Source organism: Phocoena sinus, chromosome 8 (genome assembly GCF_008692025.1).
Source record: "Phocoena sinus isolate mPhoSin1 chromosome 8, mPhoSin1.pri, whole genome shotgun sequence".
Lineage (NCBI taxonomy): Eukaryota > Metazoa > Chordata > Mammalia > Artiodactyla > Phocoenidae > Phocoena > Phocoena sinus.
The window spans coordinates 77,601,613-77,626,398 of record NC_045770.1 but is presented as its reverse complement, the minus strand read 5'-3'; the positions used below and the strand labels follow the sequence as shown (position 1 = coordinate 77,626,398).

Below are 24,786 nucleotides of genomic sequence, written 5' to 3'. Positions count from 1 at the left end.
CATTAAAGTATATATGATGAATTCTATGTAAATTACATCTCAGTAAAATTCTATGTAAATTATATCTCAATAAAATTTAATTTTAAAAGTTGCTGGCCATAACAGTTACATGTAAAAAATGAAACTGAACATTCTCTAGCACCATATACAAAAGTAAACTCAAGATGGATTAAAGACATAAATGTAAGATTGGATACTATAAAACTCCTAGAGCAAAACATAGGCAGGACATAAATTATTGTAATAATTTTTTGGATCCATCTCCTAAAGCAAAGGTAACAAAAGCAGAAAAAAACAAATGAGACCTAATTAAACTTAAAAGCTTTTGCACAGCAAAGGAAACCAACCACAAAACGATAAGACAACCTATTGAATGGGAGAAGATACTTGTGAATGATATGACTGATAAGGGGTTAATATCCAACATATACAAATAGCTCATACAACTCAACATCAAACAACAAAAACAACAACCTTGTTAAAAAATGGGCAGAAGACTAATGAGAACCTACTGTACAGCACAGGGAACTCTACTCAATGCCGTGTGGTGACCTAATGGGAAGGAAATCTAAAAAAGCAGGGGTAGGTGTATAACTGATTCACTTTGCTGTAGAGCAGAAAATAACACAACATTGTAAAGCAACTATACTCCAATAAAAAGTTTTTAAATAAAGGGCAGAAGAACTGAATAGACCCTTTTCCAAAGAGGAAATGCAGATGGCCAACAGGCACGTGAAAAGATGCTCAACACTGCTAATCATCAAGGACATGCAAATCAAAACCAGAAAGAGATATCACCTCACACCTGTCTGAATGGCCATCATCAAAAAGTCTACAAATAACAAATGTTGGCAAGGATGTGGAGAAAAGAGAACCCTAGTATACTGTTGCTGGTATTTTAAGTTGGTGCAGCTACTATGGAAAACAATGTGGCGCTTACTCAAACAACTAAAAATAGAACTACCATATGACCCAGAAATCCCACTGTTGGGTATATATTTGAAGAAAATAAAAACACTAATTCAAAAAGATATATGCACTCCAATGTTCATAGCAGCATTACTTCAATAGCCAAGATATGGAAGCAACTTAAGTGTCCATCAACAGATGAATGGATAAAAAGAATGTGGTGTAAATATATACAATGAAACATTCGGCCATAAAAAAGAATTAAATTTTGCCATTTGCAATATGGTGGATGGACCTAGAGGGTATTATGCTTAGTGAAATAAGTCAGACAGAGAAAGACAAATACTCTATGTTATCACATATGTGGAATCTAAAAACAAAACAAATCTAAAGAAAAAACAGAAACAGACTCACAGATATAGAGAACAAACTAGCAGTTACCAATGGGGAGGAGGAGGTAGGGAAGGGCAAGACAGGTGTATGGGATTAAGAGTTACCAAATACCATGCATAAAATAAATAAGCAAAAAGGATATATTGTACAGAACAGGCAAATATAGCCATTATTTTGTAATAATTTTAAATGAAGTATAATCTATAAAAATATTGAATCCCTATGTTGCACACCTGAAACTAATATAATATTGGAAATCAACTATACCTCAATAAAAAACAAAAGAGGAGAGTAGGATAAATCAAGTACACCTTCAGTTTAGATGTAGGGTTTAATACAGTATTAATTTCTTGGCTATTTTTTGAACTTAGCTTTAAAAACATGTATCCTGTAATAAAATGGTTGCCAGACTTTAATGTGCACAAGAATCACCTGGAGGGCTTCTTTTTTGGATCAGCAGCCATGGCTCACCAGCCTAGCCGCTCTGCGGCACGTGGGATCTTCCCGGACCGGTGTCCCCTGCACTGGCAGGCGGACTCTCAACCACTGCGCCACCAGGGAAGCCCCTGAAAGGCTTCCTAAAACACAGAATAAGTCAGTGAAACTATTCTATACGATACTGTAAGGGCGGTTATATGTTATACGTTTGTCAAACTCTATAGAATGTAAACAACTAAGAATGAAACCTAAACTCAACTAGGGACTCTGGGTGATGATGATGTGTCAGTCAATGCAGTTTCATCAATTATAGCAGATTTACTGCTCTGGTGGAGGATGCTGCTAATGGGGGGCTGTGTGGAGGCAGGGAGTACCTGGGAGCTCTCCGAACTTTCAGCTCAATTTTGCTGTGAACCTAAAGCTTCTCTAAAAACAGAAAATCTATTTAAAAAACAAAAAATAGAGGAGGAGCTTCAAGATGGCGGAAGAGTAAGACACGGAGATCACCTTCTTCCCCACAAATACATCAGAAATACATCTACATATGGAACTGATCCTATAAAACACCTACTGAACGCTGGCAGAAGACCTCAGACCTCTCAAAAGGCAAGAAACTCCCCATGTACCTGAGGAGGGCAAAACAAAAATGAAAAAACACAGACAAAAGAATAGAGACGGGACCTGCACCAGTGGGAGGGAGCTGTGAAGGAGGAAAGGTTTCCACACACTAGGAAGCCCCTTCATGGACGGAGACTGCGGGTGGCGGGGTGGGGGGGAAGCTTCGGAGCCACGGAGGAGAGCACAGCAACAGGGGTGCGGAGGGCAAAGCAGACAGATTCCCGGACAGAGGATCAGTGCTGACCAGCACTCACCAGCCCGAGAGGCTTGTCTGCTCACACACAGGGACACGTGGGGGCTGGGAGCTGAGGCTCGGGCTTCAGTCGGATCCCAGGGAGAGGATTGGGGTTGGTGGCGTGAACACAGCCTGAAGGGGTTAGTGCGCCATGGCTAGCCGGGAGTGTGCCCGAGAAAAGGTCTGGACCTACTGAAGAGGCAAGAGACTTTTTCTTCCCTCTTTGTTTCCTGATGCGCGAGGAGAGGGGATTAAGACTGCTGCTTAAAGGAGCTCCAGAGACGGGCGTGAGCTGCGGCTAACAGCACGGACCCCAGAGATAGGCATGAGACGCTAAGGCTGCTGCTGCCGCCACCAAGAAGCCTGTGTGCGAGCACAGGTCACTATCCACACGTCCCCTCCCAGGAGCCTGTGCAGCCCGCCACTGCCAGGGTCACGTGATCCAGGGACAACGTCCCAGGAGAACGCACGGCGCGCCTCAGGCTGGTGCAACGTCACGCTGGCCACTGCCACCGCAGGCTCGCCACGCATCCGCACCCCTCCCTCTTCCCGGCCTGAGTGAGCCAGAGACCCCGAATCAGCTGCTCCTTTTTAACCCCGTCCTGTCTAAGCAAAGAACACACGCCCTCAGGCGACCTACATGCAGAGGTGGGTCCAAATCCAAAGCTGAACCCGGGGAGCTGTGTGAACAAAGAAGAGAAAGGGAAATTTCTCCCAGCAGCCTCAGGAGCAGCAGATTAAATCTCCACAATCAACTTGATGTAACCTGCATTTGTGGAATACCTGAATAGACAACAAATTATCCCAAATTGAGGAGGTGGACTTTGGGAGCAACTATATATATATATATATATATATTTTTTTTTTTTTTTTTTTTTTTTTTTCCCTTTTTCTCTTTTTGGGAGTGTGTATGTGTAGGCTTCTGTTTCTGATTTTGTCTGTATAACTTCACTTTTACCATTTTTCCTAGGGTTCTGTCTGTCTGGTTTTAATTTCGTAGTGTTATTTTTTTTCTTTTTTCTTTTTTTTTTTTTGCATTACACAGGCTTTTGTGGAGCACAGGCTCCGGACGGGCAGGCTTAGCCGCCATGGCTCACAGGCCTAGCCACTCCACAGCATGTGGGATCATCCCAGACTGGGGCACAAACCTGTGTCCCCTGCATCAGCAGGAGGACTCCCAACCACTGTGCCACCAGGGAAGCCCCTTTCTTTTTTAGTATAGATTTTAGTACTTGTTATCATCGGTGGATTTGTTTTTTGGTTTGGTTGCTCTCTTCTTTCTTTCATTCTTTTTTTTTTATTACTTAAAAAACATTTTTTTAATAATTAGTTTTTACTTTAATAACTTTATTTTATTTTATCTTCTTCTTTCTTTCTTTCTTTTTTTTTCCCCTTTTATTCTGAGCCATGTGGATGACTGGCTCTTGGTGCTCCAGCCAGGCATAAGGGCTGTGCCTCGGAGGTGGGAGAGCTAAGTTCAGGACACTGGTCCACAAGAGACATCCCAGCTCCATGTAATATCAAACAGTGAAAATTTCCCTGAGATCTCCATCTCGATGCCAAGACCCAGCTCCAATCAATGACAAGCAAGCTACAGTGCTGGACACCCTACGCCAAACAACTAGCAAGACAGGAATACAACCCCATCCACTAGCAGAGAGGCTGCCTAAAATCATAATAAGGCCACAGACACCCCAAAACACACTACCAGACGTGGACATGCCCACCAGAAAGACAAGATCCAGCCTCATCCACCAGAACACAGGCACTAGTCCCCTCCACCAGAAAGCCTACACAACCCACTTAACCAACCTTAGCCACTGGGGACAGACACCAAAAACAACAGGAACTACGAACCTGCACCCAGCGAAAAGAAGACCCCCAAAACTGTAAGTTAATTAAAATGAGAAGACAGAGAAATACACAGCAGATGAAGGAGCAAGGCAAAAACCCACGAGACCCAACAAATGAAGAGGAAATAGGCAGTCTACCCGAAAAAGAATTCAGAATAATGATAGTAAAGATGATCCAAAATCTTGGAAATAGAATTGAGAAAATACAAGAAACGTTTAACAAGGATCTAGACGAACTAAAGAGCAAACAAACAATGATGAACAGCACAATAAATGAAATTTAAAATTCTCTAGAAGGGATTAAAAGCAGAATAACTGAGGAAGAATGGATGAGTGACCTTGAAGATAAAATAGTGGGAAAAACTAGCACAGAGCAGAGTAAAGAATAAAAGAATGAAAAGAATTGAGGACAGTCTCAGAGATGCCTTGGAAAACATTATACACATGAACATTCAAATTATAGGGGTCCCAGAAGAAGAAGAGAAAGAGAAAGGGACTGAGAAAATATTGAAAAGATTATAGTGGAAAACTTCCATAATATGGGAAAGGAAATAGCTAATCAGTCCAGGAAGCACAGGGAGTCCCATTAAGGATAAATACAAGGAGAAACACGCCAAGACACATATTAATCAAACTATCAAAAATTAAATACAGAGAAAAAGTATTAAAAACAGCAAGAAAAAAACAACAAACACACAAAGGAATCCCCATAAGGTTAACAGCTGAATTTTCAGCAGAAACTCTACAAGGCAAAAGGGAGTGACAGGACATATTTAAAGGGATGAAGGAGAAAAATCTACAACCAAGATTAACCTAACCAGCAAAGATCTCATTCAGACTTGATGGAGAAATTAAAAACTTTACAGACAAGCAAAAGCTAAGAGAATTCAGCACCACCAAACCACCTTTACAACAAATGCTAAAGGAACTTCTCTAGGCAGGAAACACAAGACAAGGAAAAGACCTACAATAACAAACCCAGAACAATTAAGAAAATGATAATAGGAACATACATATCGATAATTACATTAAATGTAAAGGGATTAAATGCTCCAAACAAAAGACATAGACTGGCTGAATGGATACAAAAACAAAACCCATATATATGCTGTCTACAAGAGACCCACTTCAGACCTAAGGACACATACAGACTGAAAGTGAGGGATGGAAAAAGATATTCCATGCAAATGGAAATCAAAAGAAAGCTGGAGTAGCAATTCTCATATCAGACAAAATAGACTTTAAAGACTACTACAAGAGACAAAGAAGGACACTACATAATGATCAAGAGATCAATCCAAGAAGAAGATATAACAATTGTAAATATTTATGCACCCAACACAGGAGCACCTCAATACATAAGGCAAATACTAACAGCCATAAAAGCATAAATCGACAGTAACACATTCACAGTAGGGGACTTTAACACCCCACTTTCACCAATGGACAGATCATCCAAAATGAAAGTAAATAAGGAAACACAAGCTTTAAATGATACATTAAACAAGATGGACTTAATTGATATTTGTAGGACATTCCATCCAAAAACAACAGAATACACATTTTTCTCAAGTGCTCATGCAACATTCTCCAGGATAGATCATATCTTGGGTCACAAAACAAGCCTTGGTAAATTTAAGAAAATTGAAATTGTATCAAGTATCTTTTCCGACCACAATGCTATGAGACTAGATATCAATTACAGGAAAAGATCTGTAAAAAATATAAACACATGGAGGCTGAATCATACGTTACTAAATAACCAAGAGATCAGTGAAGAAATCAAAGATGCAATCAAAAAATACTTAGAAACCAATGAAAATGAAAACACGACAACCCAAAACCTATGGGATGCAGCAAAAGCAGTTCTAAGAGGGAAGTTTATAGCAATACAATCCTACCTTAAGAAACAAGAAACATCTCAAATAAACAACCTAACCTTACACCTAAAGGAATTAGAGAAAGAGGAACAAGAAAACCCCAAAGTTATCAGAAGGAAAGAAATCATAAAGATCAGATCAGAAATAAATGAAAAAGAAATGAAGGAAACAATAGCAAAGATGAATAAAACTAAAAGCTGGTTCTTTGAGAAGAGAAACAAAATTGATAAACCATTAGCCAGACTCATCAAAAAAAAAAGGGAGAAAATTCAAATCAATGGAATTAGAAATGAAAAAGGAGAAGGAACAACTGACACTGCAGAAATAAAAAAGATCATGAGAGATTACTACAAGCAACTATATGCCAATAAAAAGGACAACCTGGAAGACTTGAACAAATTCTTTCAAATGCACAACCTTCCAAGACTGAACAAGGAAGTAATAGGAAATATGAACAGACAAATCACAGGAACTGAAATTGAAACTGTGATTAAAAATCTTCCAACAAACAAAAGCCCAGGACCAGATGGCTTCACAGGCGAATTCTATCAAACATTTAGAGAAGAGCTAACACCTATCCTTCTCAAACTCTTCCAAAATACAGCAGAGGGTGGAACACTCCCAAACTCATTCTAGGAGGCCACCATCACCCTGATACCAAAACCAGACAAAGATGCCACAAAGAAAGAAAACTACAGGCCAATATCACTGATCAACATAGATGCAAAAATCCTCAACAAAATCCTAACAAACAGAATCCAACAGCAGATTAAAAGGATCATACACCATGGTCAAGTGGGTTTTATTCCAGGAATGCAAGGATTCTTCAATATATGCAAATCAATCAATGTGACACACCATATTAAAAAGTTGAAGTAGAAAAACCATATGATCATCTCAGTAGATGCAGAGAAAGCTTTAACAGAATTCAACATCCATTTATGATAAAAACTCTCCAGAAAGTAGGCATAGAGGGAACTTTCCTCAACATAATAAAGGCAATAAATGACAAACCCACAGCCAACATCACACTCAATGGTGAAAAACTGAAACCATTTCCAGTAAGATCAGGAACAAGAGAAGGTTGCCCACTCTCACCACTATTATTCAACATACTTTTGGAATTTTATACCACAGCAGTCAGAGAAGAAAAAGAAATAAAAGGAATCCAAAGCAGAAAAGAAGAAGTAATGCTGTCACTGTTTGCAGATGACATGATACTATACATAGAGAATCCTAAAGATGCTACCAGAAAACTACTAGAGCTAATCAATGAAATTGGTAAAGTAGCAGAATACAAAATTAATGCACAGAAATCTCTGGCATTCCTATACACTAATGATGAAAAATCTGAAAGTGAAATTAAGAAAACACTCCCATTTACCATTGCAACAAAAAGAATAAAATATCTAGGAATAAACCTACCTAAGGAGACAAAAGACCTGTATGCAGAAAATTATAAGACACTGATGAAAGAAATTAAAGATGATACAAATTGATGGAGAGATGTACCAATGTCTTGGATTGGAAGAATCAACATTGTGAAAATGACTATACTACCCAAAGCAACCTACAGGTTCAATGCAATCCCTATCAAACTACCACTGGCATTTTTCACAGAACTAGAACAAAAAATTTCGCAATTTGTATGGAAACACAAAAGACCCGTAATAGCGAAAGCAATCTTGAGAACAAAAAACGGAGCTGGAGGAATCAGGCTCCCTGACTTTAGAGTTTACTACAAAGCTACAGTAATCAACACAGTATGGTACTGGCATAAAACAGAAAGACAGATCAATGGAACAGAAGAGAAAGCCCAGAGATAAATGCAGGCCCATATGGTCATCTTATCTTTGATAAAGGAGGCAGGAATATGCAGTGGAGAAAAGACCGCCTCTTCAGTAAATGGTGCTGGGAAAACTGGACAGCTAAATGTGAAAGAATGAAATTAGAACACTCCCTAACACCATACACAAAAATAAACTGAAAATGGATTAGAGAGCTAAATGTAAGGCCAGACACTATCAAACTCTTAGAGGAAAACATAGGAAGAACACTCTATGACATAAATCACAGCAAGATCCTATTTGACCCACCTCCTATAGGAATGGAAATAAAAACAAAAATAAACAAATGGGACCTAATGAAACTTCAAAGCTTTTGCACCGCAAAGGAAAGCACAAACCATAAACAAGATGAAAAGATAACTCTCAGGGGCTTCCCTGGTGGCGCAGTGGTTGAGAGTCCGCCTGCTGATGTGGGGGACACGGGTTCGCGCCCTGGTCCGGGAAGATCCCACATGTCGCGGAGCGGCTGCGCCCGTGAGCCATGGCCGCTGAGCCTGCGTGTCCGGAGCCTGTGCTCCGCAACGGGAGAGGCCACAACAGTGAGGCCCACGTACCGCTAAATAAATAAATAAATAAATAAAAGGGGGAAAAGGATTCATTGGCCGTGCATCTATAAAAAAAAAAAAAAAAAGACAACCCTCAGAATGGGAGAAAATATTTGCAAATGAAGCAACTGACAAAGGTTTAACCTCCAAAATTTACAAGTGGCACAGGCAGCTCAATATCAAAATAGGAAACAACCCAAGCCAAAAATGGACAGAAGACCTAAATACACATTTCTCCAAAGAAGATATACAGACTGCCAACAAACACATGAAAGAATGCTCAAGATCATTAATTAGAGAAATGCAAATCAAAACTACAATGAGATATCACCTCACACCAGTCAGAATGGCCATCATCAAAAAATCTAGAAACAATAAATGCTGGAGAGCGTGTGGAGAAAAGGGAACCCTCTTGCACTGTTGGTGGGAATGTAGATTGACAAAGCCACTATGGAGAACAGTATGGAGGTTCCTTAAAAAACTACAAATAGAACTACCATATGACCCAGCAATCCCACTACTGGGCATATACCCTGAGAAAACCAAAATTCAAAAAGAGTCATGTACCAAAATGTTCATTGTAGCTCTGTTTACAATAGCCAGGACATGGAAGCAATCTAGGTGTCCATTGGCAGATGAATGGATAAAGAAGAGGTGGCACGTATATACGATGGAATATTACTCAGCCATAAAAAGAAACGAAATTGAGTTATTTGTGGTGAGGTGGATGGACCTAGAGTGTGTCATACAGAGTGAAGTAAGTCAGAAAGAGAAAAACAAATACCGTGTGCTAACACATATATAGAATCTAAAAAAAAAAAAAAAAAAAAAAAAAAAGGTCACGAAGAATCTAGGGGCAGGACAGCAATAAAGACGCAGACACAGAGAATGGACTTGAGGACACGGGGAGGGGGAAGGGTAAGCTGGGACTGAGTGAGAGAGTGGCATGGACATATTATACACTACCAAACGTAAAATAGATAGCTAGTGGGAAGCAGCCGCATAGCACAGGGAGACCAGCTCGGTGCTTTGTGACCACCTAGAGGGGTGGGATAGGGAGGGTAGGAGGGAGGGAGATGCAAGAGGGAAGAAGTATGGGGACATATGTATGTGTATAACTGATTCACTTTGTTATAAAGCAAAAACTAACACACCATTGTAAAGCAGTTATACTCCAATAAAGATGTTAAATAAATAAATAAATAAAGTAGCTGGCCATAGTACCTTATAAACTACAGGATCCTCATGGGATTATTATATCCTAGTAAACTGTACTGGTACAAAACTCCTCTTTGATATGTAAGCCCTCTCATATGTTAAAATATTGTACTTTTCCAAGACTACATGGAATGTTTATGAGTCTTCCAGTGAATAAACTGCAACTGTGATTCAGTTTCTTATTACATTCAAAATGTTTCCAACTATGCAAGGTAGTGGATTTTGCAAAGTGGGGGACTGTGTTATGATGGTGTTATAATTACTAAATCATCATCTAATGCTGGAACCATCACCAATTAGAGTATACTCTTGTAAGTGTTGTAAATGATACACCCCTGAGAGGTTCAAACATTAGAAACACAGTTTTTTCACAGATATTCCTGTCAGGAGCCAACTACATTGGCCTATTAAATCAAGAAGTTGAAATAAATAAATAAGGAAATAGAGCAAATGAATAAATTATAATGAACATATTTCAATTTATTTTAACGTTATACATTACTGATCTACGAAAAGTCTAGGAATTCATAAATAAGAATGCAGAAATAATATGTCCTCTGAGGAATTGAGATGAGAAATATGAATCTTTTTGAATTAAGGGTCTAAAAAATATAGGTAGCCCCAGGTTGTTGTTGTTGTTTGTTTTTTCATTCTTCTGTTTGTTTATAAACACCACAGACACCTTCTCCTAGGAGACACCTCCTCCTAGGAGACACCTCTTTTTCCTGTACATGGGTGCTGTGGGGACCTGGGAACATGTCAACCATCTCAGAATACAGCTTCAATCCAGGTGGTTTCAAAACTCATATCCACTTGCTTACGCTCTTACAAGTAACATTCAGAAACTGCATGCTACATACGCAATATTTCTAGAAACCTAGCAAATATCAACAATATAAAGAGTTTATTTATATCCAAATAGAAAAATACAATGAAAAAACAACACTGCACAGGCTCATATCTATATGCCATTCAGTTTGATTATTCATTTATGGGGCAACATTTAGTTTCCATGTATTAAAAAGTTCTATTCATTTCATGTACAATATTATTGTAAAGACACTATAAATGGATTATTATATTGCATGTTGACTCTAACTCCAGCACTCATAATAATGACTTTTTTTTTTTTTTTTTTTTGCGGTACGTGGGCCTCTCACCGCCGTGGCCTCTCCCGTTGCGGAGCACAGGCTCCGGACGCGCAGGCTCAGCGGCCATGGCTCACGGGCCCAGCCGCTCTACGGCATGTGGGATCTTCCCGGACCGGGACACGAACCCATGTCCCCTACATCAGCAGGCGGACTCCCAACCACTGCGCCACCAGGGAAGCCCAATAATGACTTTTATATGTCCACCAAGCAAGTATCGTCACCTTCTTTAACAGAAACAAACAAATTCTGGATGAGCACATGGTCACCAGCCTAAATGGCCTTTTCCTGCCTCCCTACAACTTAGCTAGGCATGTGACCTAGTTCTGGCAAATAGAATACAATGACATAGCTGCCATTACTTCCTAGATAAACTCCTAAAGAGCAATGCCTGTGAGTCACTGGGTAATCTTCCCTGTTCCTCCTGCTGGAAGGTGGTAATAACAGGAAAAGGCTGTTTTGTTTTGTTTTTTTTGCGGTACGCGGGCCTCTTACTGTTGTGGCCTCTCCCGTTGCGGAGCACAGGCTCCGGATGCGCAGGCTCAGCGGCCATGGCTCACGGGCCTAGCCGCTCCGCGGCATGCGGGATCTTCCCCGACCGGGGCACGAACACGTGTCCCTGCATTCGGCAGGCAGACTCTCAACCACTGCGCCACCAGGGAAGCCCAGGAAAAGGCTTTTTGAATGAGAGGCGGCTCCATATTTAGGAGATGGTAGAAGTAGTTCACCAGCACTGTACCTTGCTTCTAGTCTGCTATGGGAAAAGGGGTAAACTTGTGTTCTTGTTCTCACTAAACCTCTTTCCTTTCCCCTTCCTTCACAGGCATCAGGTGTTCATTGAGGTTTGAAGGCTAACACGCCTGTTCCTTATCATTCACAGGCTTTTCCACTAAAAAAAATTTGCATGACTAAACTTTTCTTTGTGTATGCTTCTTTGAGACTCCAGCTAATACATTGAATGCTGTCTCCTCTCCTTGAGGTATAAAGAATCACTTACTATGGCACTATTTCTACTATGTCTTTACTATTACTAAGAATTGCTGACTATGAGCTATATTTCTACAACATTAACTGAAGTACAGATTGATTTGGAAGATCAAGAGGACAAAAAATTGATTTTAATTAAACCTGGACTAAACAGAATGACTTTTTTCCCCCTAAGAAATGTATGAGATGATATTCTTGTCCAGCAAATAGAACCAATGACTCTACTTGTTTCTTAAGTTTTATGGTCAGTCCTAGATCCTCATTTTGACACTTGATTGTCACTGCAAAACTGTGTAGACATCACATAGAAGGTACCAAAAGTGAAAAATTTCATGGCCTTCCAGGTGTTTTGCTAGTAAGGAAATCCTGATAATCCAGTTAAGGAAGGAATCCAGAATATCATTTAGGAAAGTGACACTTAACTGGCTTAAAATTTTTCTTTTTCGTTTTGGAGATGAACTGTTAAAACATCCAAAAATACCTAGAAGTTTAAAATGTGTTTTTTATTTTCTTATTCCAATGTTTGCATTTATGTTTTAGGGGAAAACTGTCACCAGATGTCTGGGTTTAACAAAAAAATTGGCACTAATATTGTTTCTATTCATTTGAAACTATAAGAAGTGAAAACTTACCTCTTCTGCATGTATTCCACATAGCTTGTTTCCTGACAAGAGTTTGTGTTTCAAGCTTTTATTCTGAAGAAGAAACATAGTTTTTATTGCTAAGAAGTTATAAAATATTAAAAATTTCCTTAAATATGTCAGCAGCATTTCTCTATGTCTTGTTCACAGATAAGTCCTTCATGATATGAGATGTAGTGGATTTGCAATAAATTGAGTTGAATCTGTAATGTAAAAGAATGTTTCCTTTATTTAATAAAAAATCTGACGTATTAGCATTAACACATTTATTAGAAAATATGGAACTTTCTTTGGTCTTACATTTAACTCTGTTTTATTATATTCATGTATGTTGTCTTATAAAATAATTTTAGTTTCAAATGTGTAATTGGTACTAGTTTCTTAAAGCACCCCTCTAAACAGCATTTATTTCTACCATCATCTGGATGTTGGTCACCCTTGGAATCTAGTCTAATATAGTCACAGACACTCTAGGGTCTGAATTTCCTTTAAATGTTATGGGTTTAGAGTCCACTTATATTCTGACACCTGTGCATTGCACATCAAGTGCTTCTTGATGCTCAGAAACTATTTCTTCTTCCAGGCCTCAAAAGTGTACTCTAATTTGCTGGACTTGACGTAGAACATTCTTTCATAGAAAGAATGTTACGTTTAGAAATGGAAGCAAAGTGTTAGCCATCTGAATCTAAACCCTTACAGTGAGTCAATTACATATCCCTCATTATACTCAGGCTTTTCTTTGTCCCATAACTGAGTACCTACTCTTCTTTTAGACAGGCAGGCTAAAGGAGAGCAGAAAACTTTGTAAAACCCACAGGATTTAGACTTTGTACTGTCTCTACAGGAGCGAACAATGTAATGGAAAGTACATCTCATATATAATGGCTCTAAAGAGAGTCAATTTGATGAACATCATAAGCAAATTGAATTAAATTTATGCAGCGTGAATGAATGAATACATCAAATTTAAGACTTCTTCTTCATCAGTACCTTTTTTTTTTTTTTTTTTTTTTTTTAGGTTCCGTATACATGCGTTAGCATACGGTATTGTTTATCTCTTTCTGATTTTACTGCACTGTTACTGATGAACCTAGTGGCAGGACAGGAGTAAAGACATAGACATAGATAATGGACTTGAGGACACAGAGGGGAGGGAGAAGCTGGGGCGAAGTGAGAGTAGAATCGACATATATACACTACCAAATGTAAAATAGCTAATGGGAAGCAGCAGCATGGCACAGGGAGATCAGCTCAGTGCTTTGCCATGACCTAGAGGGGTGGGATAGGGAGGGTGGGAGGGAGGCTCAAGAGGGAGGGGTTATGGGGACGTACATATGCATATGGCTGATTCACTTTGTTGTGTGCCAGAGGCTAGCGTAGTATTGTGAAGCAGTTATACTTCAATAAAGATATATTAAAAATAAATAAAATGTACAAAAAACAAAGACTTCTTCACACACAATTCTCACCTGATTATGAACACCATTTCCTATTTTATCTTCCTGTCATGCAGACAGTGGGTACAGCTGCCTCAATTTGAAAGAATCCTTTGTCTAACTTTTCCTCCTTAGCTAAGAGTTGAAATTGTAAAAAACTTGCTTAGAATTTTAATACCTTGAAATGTTTTACACAAATGAGGAGTTATCTTGATTCACTTAGTAATGTTTTTTTTTGCAAATATTTGTACTCATTATACAACAAAACACAAGATTAACGTTTTTAAAGAGTATTTAATGTACAGTATTCCTGTATTTAAAAGCTCATAAACTATAATAAAGAGATACATATGATGTTCTAACTCTGCAGTGTTGCTCAGTCTGTAGGTTAAAAAAATACCCTAAGTTTCCTTCTGTACATGTCTATTTATGATATTTTTGACATGTGTATTCTTAATATTTTTTCTATTAAAATTGTCCTATTTTTCTTTTTGATTTCTCTTATTGTTTTTGTACATAAGGGATATACCTTTACTATCTCTAGAGATCTGTTACTCACTTTGATTTTCATCATTTTTATGGCTATAGTTTTTAGTGAAAGATGGGTGAAATTCAAATAAGGTCTATAGCTTGTTTACTAATATTGTATTAATGTTAATTTTCTGGCTCAATAATTGTAGTATCACTGTATGATGTTACATTAGAGGTTTGGGGTAAAGGTACATGAGAACATTCTGTATTAATTTGCTACTCCAATGTTTGTAATGTCTTTTTGGATCTGACAGTTAAAGCACAAGCAAAAAAACTAGCAAGTGGGACTGCATCAAACTAAATAACTTCTGCATAGCAAAATAAACCATCAACAAGTAAAAAGAAAACCTACGAAATGGTAAAAAAAAAAAGTTGCAAACCATATATCTGATGATAAGGGGTTAATATCTAAAACATGTAAAGAACTCATATAACTCAATAGCAAAAAAAAATTAATAACCTAATTAAAAAATGGACAAAGGACCTGAATAGACATTTCTCCAAAGAAGATATAGAAAAGGTCAACAGGTACATGAAAAAATCCTCAACATCACTAGTCATTAGGGAAAAGCAGACTGAAACGATAAAATATCACTTCATGCCTGTTAGAATGGCCATCATCAAAAAGACAAGAGATAAATGCTGGCATGAATGCAGAGAAAAGGGAATCTTTGTGCACTTCTGGTGGAAATGTAAATTGCTACAGCCACTATGAAAACAGTACGGAGGATACTCAAAAAATTAAAAATAGAACTACCATAAGATCCAGCAATTCCACTTCTTGGAATATAACCAAAGAAAAAGAAAACATTAACTTGAAAAGATATCTGTACACTTCCCCACCCCACCCCGTGTTCATAGCAGCAATATTTACAGTAGCCAAGACATGGAAACAACCTAAGTGTCCACTGATGGATGAATGAACAGAGACGCTGTGATACATATGTATGTAAAACAGCCATTAAAATGAGGAAATACTACCATTAGTGACAACATGGATGAAATCTGAAGGAAGATAAGTCAGATAGAGAAACTAAATAAAAAGTACCAAACTCACAGACTTATGATTACCAAGGTGAAGGGTACAAGGAGGGGTAATTGGAGGAAGGTGGTCAAGAGGTACAAATTTCCAGTTATAAGATAAATATGTTCTAGGGACGTAATGTCCAACATGATAACTATAGCTAACACTGATGTATGATATATAGAAAAATTGTTAAGAGAGAAAAGCCTAAGAGCTCTGATCACAAGGAAAATATTTTCCTTCTTTCTTTCTTTGCTTTTTACTGTATCTATATGAGAAGATGGATGGGCTAAACCTACCATGGTCATCATTTCACAATATATGTAAATCAAACCATCATGATATACGCCTTAAATTATACAGTGATGTATGTCAATTATTCTCAACAAAACTGGGAGCAGTTATCTCAAAATAGAAAGTTAAATAGCTAAAAATAAATTAAGATAAATAAATAAAATTGAGACAAGATTAGTGAAGTACATCTAATATGAGGCCTTATGTGTTAACACAATCCATCCATACATGAGTAAATTTATTAGAAATGATAATAAAGTTAATAACATATCTCAGAATTGGTGTATGTAATCTATACTACTTAAAATTTGCATCTTCATTTAAAGTTTTTTATTCCTTTTTTGTTTTTCCTTCTTTCTTCCTTCCTTTCTTTATTTTTCTTTCTTTTCCTTTTGTTCATTCTGTTCAATGCTGAAGTGATAGATAAAGCAGTGAATATTCCTCTTCAAATATGTGTGATAGACTTGGACAATGCAACTGGATTAGCACAAGGAAGATTGTCCTACATGGATATCCTGTGGCCACAACAAAAATGAGCACTGATTATGTTGTGTGTCCACAGTCTGCTGTGGCAGTTGATAATTCTGGGCAACTGTGTAAACAATATGTTTCCATTAAGATAAATGTCATTTCCAGAGCTTAAGAATTAGACTATTTCACTATTTTGAAATAAATCCAGAAATGAGGATAATTAACTATAATCACCCATAATGGGGCCAATTGTGGGATACAAGGAAGACTTATCAAGGCCCTTATTGAGATAGTTCTTAGCTGGCATGTTTTTCAGAAACATGGATGGCACAGAACATTGGAGAGGGAATGCTGATTCTCAGACAATTCACTGATTTAACCTTTCTACTCAATGTTAGTGATCATATTCTTCTTTAATCCCAGAAAGAATTGACTTGTTATCATTTAGGCATTAAGATCATAGTCTTGGGCTTCCCTGGTGGCGCAGTTGTTGGGAGTCCGCCTGCCGATGCGGGGGACACAAGTTCGTGCCCCGGTCCGGGAAGATCCCACATGCCGCAGAGCGGCTGGGCCCGTGAGCCACGGACGCTGAGCCTGTGCGTCCGGAGCCTGTGCTCCGCAACGGGAGAGGCCACGGCAGTGAGAGGCCCACGTACCACAAAAAAAAAAAAAAAAAAAAAAGAAGAACATAGTTTTTACAGTTTAATCAGACTTGTATCATTTTATCTACCCTCTAAACAATGGATCTCATCCTATCAAACTTCATGTGCTTTTACAAGGTCTAAAATAACAATGTACACAAGTAATTATGCCTAAAATGCTAGGATCCAATAATGATTATGCCTCGCTTGAGGGGACATAAGAAAAAGTAGATTAAAAGAATTATAAAATGTTTAGATGTCTGTTTTTCTTGCCTGTCATACTTCTACTATCCCATCTTCTAATAACTGTACCTTGCTTTTCCTTGTGAAAAATATTTTTCCATGCTAATTCCACGGTGGCTTTGTGTGACACTAACTTTACCCACTCTATCAAGGCAAAGGATGAAACTCAAGCTCAGCCAGTCAGAGGCTTGATCCAGAGTTGGTAAAGTTAACATAAAAGTTGCTGGTGAGACTCAAATATAAAACTCTCATTTTCAAGAATTATTGAGGAAAATGTGCCGAGGGTCATCACTATGTCAGAACTCACCTGAGACTGAATATAACATAGAAAAAGAACACACGAGTATAGAGAAATACTGAATTCTACTGATGTTCTTGGTCCTTCTCCCCTGTTTTACACTTGCCTGAAGCTAGTGTGTATACTCCTGGATTTTTCAGCTACATGCTTCTAGCACCAGCTGCTCTGTTCTCTTGACACCATACTTAAATCTTTTTTTCCACCTATCCCTACATAATCGTTAATTCTGTCACTGCCCTAAGATTCAGAGTAGCCACTCCCTCCAACAAAAAAAAAACAAACATCCAAGCTTATATCTAATGCTCATGCTTATCAGGATGTGGGCAGAGAATATATCCACCTATTTTGGCTTCTCTAAATAAAAGCAGACTCTGCTTACTACCCACTAAAGGAATGTCTCCCAGTTGGATTCTGTACAAATTTGGGGTGGCTTAAAACAAATGTCTCTACAGCCTTCTTAGGAACCCAGCTTCTTGGGAATCTACCTAAAATGCCATTTAATATCTCCCCTTAACTATATGATAAAACTCAAACTCAAATCTGATAGTAACAAAATATTTTTAATGGTTAGATCTGCTAATCTAGCTTTGATTTTTGCCTGGGAACTTAAAACATCACATTTTCAGTATAGCTTACTTGGTAGCTCAAACCCAACAGATATTCTGGGTTACAAAACAGAAAGAGATACACATCTCTATAATCTTGCAATATGTAAATGTAAAAATTCCAAAATTACTAGGAGTTTCCATTTTACATTGTTCTTTCAAATGAAATTAGGTATTAATCAGGATTTTTGCTTGCAAATTATAGAAAGCAATAATGGCTAGCTAAGTCAAGCAAAGCATGAATTTATTGTGAAGATTTCATGTAGGATAAAGAGAACACTTGGGGAATAAGGTTCAGAAAATAGGCAAGAACCAAGTAGGAGGAGGTATCCATAATTATAAGACAGGAATAGAGTTACTGTGACAGTTGAATGAGAGGCTGTAAATCAGTGTACTTAATTACAAGGTGGGTTGATGAGGTCTCAATGAATTTTCATGGTAAAAGTCAAAATCTGGGGACACTTAGGATTGTCAAATATAATAAATAATGTAAATGTGTTTGTCACATTATTTTCTGGACTTAAATAAAATATATGACTGCTGCCATGCAGCTGAAAACATGTGTTAATGTCTCCAAAGTGCAACTAAGTATAAACCAAAAGTAAAAACACCTGCAAGTGGTATTCAAAATAAAACCAGAGATTTCTGCGTCTCACTGCAGGAAGCATCTCCTATTTTAAAACTTCCTAAAACTGTGCATAAACCACTATATATGAATGCTTCAGAGCCAAATTTGTTTCAATTTAAATGTGTTTTTAAAATGCCTGAAAAATGGACATGTCCTTTCAAATATGGTTGCAACTGGAAAACTTATAACCCATATAAAGAAAGCAATAGAGTTTAGGGGTAAGATGTGACTTAAATACTTTGCTTCTAAAATATTGGCAGATGTTATAATATTTCATAAATTCCCTAACAGTCTCTTTCTGAGAACATCTCAGGAAATGGATGGGTTACTGGACTGAGATCTAAACAATGAATGCGTATTTCATCAGTTCATGGGATGCACAATTTTTTCTCTTTTTAATGTTTCTAAAATCAGGACGTGATCTACAACATTATGCACTTTTCATTTAGTATTTATGGTTCCCTCTACCCCAAGAAGTTGTTAAGTCACAAACCACTTTAACGATTGATGACTCCTTAAAATTTAAAGATTTCTGTTTTAAAATAAGGGGTGAAGAGATCAATAAAGGGGAGAAACACTCAGCTGCATAGGAACTAGGGAAAATAAGAAATTTGTAAAAGGTCTTTTTATTTATTCTAAGCCACACAGAAGGAAAAAGCAGAATTTCAAAATGGATAAAGATAAAATTGTCTATAAAATAGTTTCAAGTCGATAATGGAGAAAAAGGCCAAAGGGAATCAGCCACCTATATATATTAAAATAAAAATACAGAGCTTTAGGCCTTTGGTCAAAAAAAAACCCTTAGATATTCTCTTTTAAATTATAGTAAAATATAATGTAGGTAGCAAGAAAGATACTTCGTTGAAAACCAAATATTTACACTACTTTTTTAAAATCATTCCTTTGTTTAAATATAATGTTATGATTTAAAATCTATATGTGGACTCGTTTCTACTTTAATTAAGATTTACATTTTTACAGAAAGATTTAGAATTGAGTAGACATGAGTGATAGGATCATCCTATAAACACTTAAAACCACCCTACAGCCATGCAATTATCCAAGTGATGGCAGATACCCCAGATGAGTGTTGGCCTTGCCAACTTGAATTCTAAATTTGCTGCAGGTGTAACAAAAGTTTTACAAGTGCTCAAAGATTTCCTCATTGAGGTTATCTCAGGAACAGGTTGAGATACTGAACTTGGCTCTAATTCATTAGAAAATTTAAGAGTGATTCATGAGAGTTTTATTCTTAGCACAAAGCTAGCTCTAATATCCAGTGTAAGTCCTTTAACCCCTAGACACTCAGTGTCAACATGTGTGAAATAATGAAGAATATCTCAGATTTCTTGCAGCTTCAGGACTATTGAGAGGGGACATGAGGGACGTGAGCTGATGATTTTTTTCTGATGTCAGTTAAAATATAGTTATAATACATTCCAATTTACCAAGTATAGTAATTATTCTCTGTGCCAGTCAGCACAGAGAATATCCCATACCTACAAGATCACTTTTCAAATAGTATGGATATAATATGGCACAGTGGCTGGGCTCTTAGGACAGAACAACTGTATTTAAATCCCACTTTTTCATAAGCTCTGTGATTTTTGATGCATCTCGTAACCTCTGGTGCCTCTGTTTTTCCACTCATAAAATGAGGTAACTATCATGACAAATGGGGTGGTTGTATTAAGTGAGACGATATAAACAAAACATGTATAACATGACTGTCACATGGTAAGTGCTCAATAAATATTAGCTCTTATTTCAATAAAATTCAGTTTGTCTTGCAAAAACAGAGAATACTCTTTTTGATGATTATGACAGCATTCCAAGAAGATTCAGAGTTTTGCCATCTCAATTTTTATATATACTATTATTTTAGAAGATGACAGATAAGATTCTAGCTCTTGAGCCCTCTAATTTCTCATACAGATAAAAGTTTATTGTGGAAGTCACTGCTCTCAGTAGTATTTCTCTTTATGTCTGATTTGGTCTTCCTTTAAAATAGACAATTCTCTTGGAAATAGAACCTGCTCCTGCTGTCATTAAAACCCCCTTCCCTTATCAGAGAGCTCTCATTCTAACGGGTTAAAAATTTTTGCTAAATATATGAAATGCTATTCATTCCAGAAATAACTTCATGAAAGAAAGCATTAATATTCTTTTTCTGTTTTTAATAAAATTATTTATTTTTGGCTGCATTGGGTCTTCGTTGCTGCACGCGGGCTTTCTCTAGTTGTGGCGAGCGGGGGCTACTCTTTGCTGTGGTGCACAGGCTTCTCATTATGGTGGCTTCTCCTGCTGCGGAGCACAGGCTCTAGGCATGGGCTTCAGTAGCTGTGGCATGCGGGCTAAGTATTTGTGGCTCACGGGCTCTAGAGTGCAGGCTCAGTAGTTGTAGCGCACTGGCTCTGCGGCACGTGGGATCTTCCTGGACCAGGGCTTGAATCCATGTCTCCTGCACTGGCAGGCGGATTCTTAACCACTGCACCACCAGGGAAGCCCAGCATTAATATTCTTGTCAAGTTATACAAACTTTTTATGTACTAGTAATGGAGCTAAAACAATCTCTCTCTTCAAGGAGTTCACAATCCATGAAGGAGTCTGACAGTGGCACTCAAAGTCTCTAGAGAGGCACCTACTCAGGGAATGATATTGAACTATCTTTAGAAGTGTAAAGGAGCAGCCAAATAATAAGAAATGGCAAAAGAGAGAGAATAGTATGTGTGCTAGACCACAGGATGCTCAAAAGAGTTGAGAGATAAGATGGGAGAGGAGCTTTGGGGTTAGTCAAACGGGGCCCTGTATGCCATTGAAGCCATGGCACTGAATGTTTAGCATGAAAGTCACATGATCAGATTTATTCTTTAGAAAAATAAAGTAGGAAGAATTTGGGATTTCAAATTCAGTAACATCTAAAGATTGTCACCATTTAGGTTTACTTAGCAGTTAAGTTTTAGGCAATATTTTGTACAGAGAATTAAAAACTCATACAACTCAGTAACAAAAGAAAAAATCTGATTAAAAATGAGTGAGTTCTGATATGGTTAACTAATCTATGACAAAGGAAGCAAGAACATACAATGGAGAAAAGAGAGTCTCTTCAATAAGTGGTGCTGGGAAAACTGGACAGCTACAAGTAAAAGAATGAAATTAGAACACTCCCTAACACCATACACAAAAATAAACTCAAAATGGATTAAAGACCTAAATGTAAGGCTGGACACTATAAAACTCTTAGAGGAAAACATAGCCAGAACACTCTTTGACGTAAATCACAGCAAGATCTTTTTTAACCCACCTCCTACAGTAATGAGAATAAAAACAAAAATAAACAAATGGGACTTAAAAGCTTTTGCACAGCAAAGGAAAGCATAAACCATAAACAAGACAAAAAGACAACCCTCAGAATGGCAAAAAATATTTGCAAATGAAGCAACTGACAAAGGATTAATCTCTAAAACTTACAAGCAGCTCATGTAGCTCAATACTAAAAAAACAACCCAATCCAAAAATGGGCAGAAGACCTAAATAGACATTTCTCCAAAGAAGATATACAGATGGCCAACAAACACATGAAAGAATGCTCAACATCACTAATCATTAGAGAAATGCAAATCAAAACTACAATGAGATATCATCTCACACCAGTCAGAATGGCCAGCATCAAAAAATCTAGAAACAATAAATGCTGGAGAGGGTGTGGAGAAAAGGGAACCCTCTTGCACTGTTGGTGGGAATGTAAATTGATACAGTCACTATGGAGAACAGTATGGAGGTTCCTTAAAAACTAAAAATAGAACTACCATACGACCCAGCAATCCCACTACTGGGCATATACACTGGGAAAACCATAATTCAAAAAGAGTCATGTACCAAAATGTTCATTGCAGCTCTATTTACAATAGCCAGCACATGGAAGCAACCTAAATGTCCATCAATAGAGGAATGGATAAAGAAGATGTGGTACATATATACAATGGAATATTACTCAGCCATAAAAAGGAATGAAACTGAGTCATTTGTAGAGACATGGATGGACCTAGATAGTGTTATACAAAGTGAAGTAAGTCAGAAAGAGAAAAACAAATATTGTATATTAATGCATGTATGTGGAATCTGAAAAAATTGGTATAGATGATCTTATTTATAAAGCAGAAATAGAGACACAGATGTAGAAAACAAATGTATGGATACCAAGGGGGAAAGGAGGGGGTAGAATGAATTGGGAGATTGGGATTGACATATATCCACTATTGATACTATGTATAAAATAACTAGTGAGAACGTACTGTATAGCACAGGGAACTCTATTCAGTGCTCTGTGGTGACGTAAATGAGAAGCAAATCCCCAAAAGAGGGGATATATATATATATGTATAGCTGATTCACTTTGCTGTACAGTATAAACTAACACAACATTGTAAAGCAACTACATTCCAATAAAAATCTTAAAAAAAGAATTAAGAAAAAAAGAGTGGGGAACTGAATAGACATTTTTCCAAAGAAACATAAATGGCCAACAGGTACATGAAAAGGTGCTCAACATTACTAATTATCAGAGAAATGCAAAACAAAACCACAATGAGATATCATTTCACACCTGTTAGAATGGCCATTATCAAAAAGATAAGAGATAGCAAGTGTTTTTGAGGATGTGGAGAAAAGGGAATACTAGTGCACTAAAGATGGGAATGGAAATTAGTGCAGCCACTATAGAAAACAGTATGGAGTTTAAACAGAATTACCCTACGATCTAGCAATCCCATTTCTGGTATATATCCAAAGGAAATGAAAACAGGACATAGAGAAGATACTCCCAGGTTTACTGCAGCATTATTTACAATAGCCAAGATATGGAAACAACCTAAGTGTCTGTCAATGGATGAATGGATAAAGAAGGTATCATATTGAGTATAGATCTAGATGCTGGGTTGGCCAAAAGTTTCATTTGGGTTTTTTCCATTAGACCTTACAGAAAAAACCAAACGAACTTTCTGGCCAACCCATATATACACACATAAATTTTGGGATATTATTCATTCATGAGAAAGAAGGAAATCCTGCCTTTTGCAACAACGTAGATGGACCTTGAAGGCATTATGCTAAGTAAGATAAGTTAGATAGAGTAAGACAAATACTGCATAATATCTCATATGTGGAATCTAAAAAAGCTAAACTTGTAGGAAAAGAGAGTAGAATAGTGATTACCAGGAACTGGACAGTTGGGAAAATGGAGATATTGGTCAAAAGATACAAACTTCTAGTTAGAAGATGAATAAGTTCTGGGGATCTAATGCACAATATTGTGGTCTATAGTTAATGATACTGTATTATATAATTGAAAGTTGCTAAGAGAGTAGATCTTAAATGTTCTCACCACAAAAAAAAGAAATGGTAATTATGTGAGGTGATGGGGGTGTTAGCTAATGCTATGGTAGTAATTATACTGCAATATATAAATGCATCAAGTCAACATGCTGTACACCTTAAACTTAGACAATGTTACAATTATTACTCAATAAAACTGGAAAAAATCACTGAGTGTTGAGTGTGTGTATTTAAACTAGCATTTGTTAAATGCTTATTTTGTGCCAGGTATTGTACAATGTGCTTTACATATATTATTTCATTGAATCTTTGCAGCAGCCCTACAGGCAAAACATTCTTAATCATTTCCATGTTAGAAATGACCAACCTGAGGCTTAATGACGTTATTTAACCTGCCCATGTTCAAGCAGCTACTAAGTGGTAGAGCTGGGATTTGTCCAGGTTTAACCTCTACCAGAACCCATGATCTTCTGGTAGAAGTTTTTACTAATTCTCTGCTTGTGGAAAAACAAACAAACAAGCAAAAAACAATAAAGACAAGTCCTGGATTTCTACTGAATAATGCATGG

At 37.4% G+C, this 24,786-nt stretch overlaps 1 protein-coding gene across 1 annotated transcript in view; it reads right to left on the bottom strand.

The window, feature by feature from the left end:
• The window catches only part of LUZP2 (leucine zipper protein 2), a 514,848-nt gene that overhangs the window by 107,118 nt on the left and 382,944 nt on the right, over positions 1-24,786 (bottom strand). Inside the window, 1 exon segment of the mRNA XM_032641180.1 lies at positions 12,704-12,766. Within this exon segment, the coding sequence (XP_032497071.1) occupies positions 12,704-12,766 (63 nt within the window).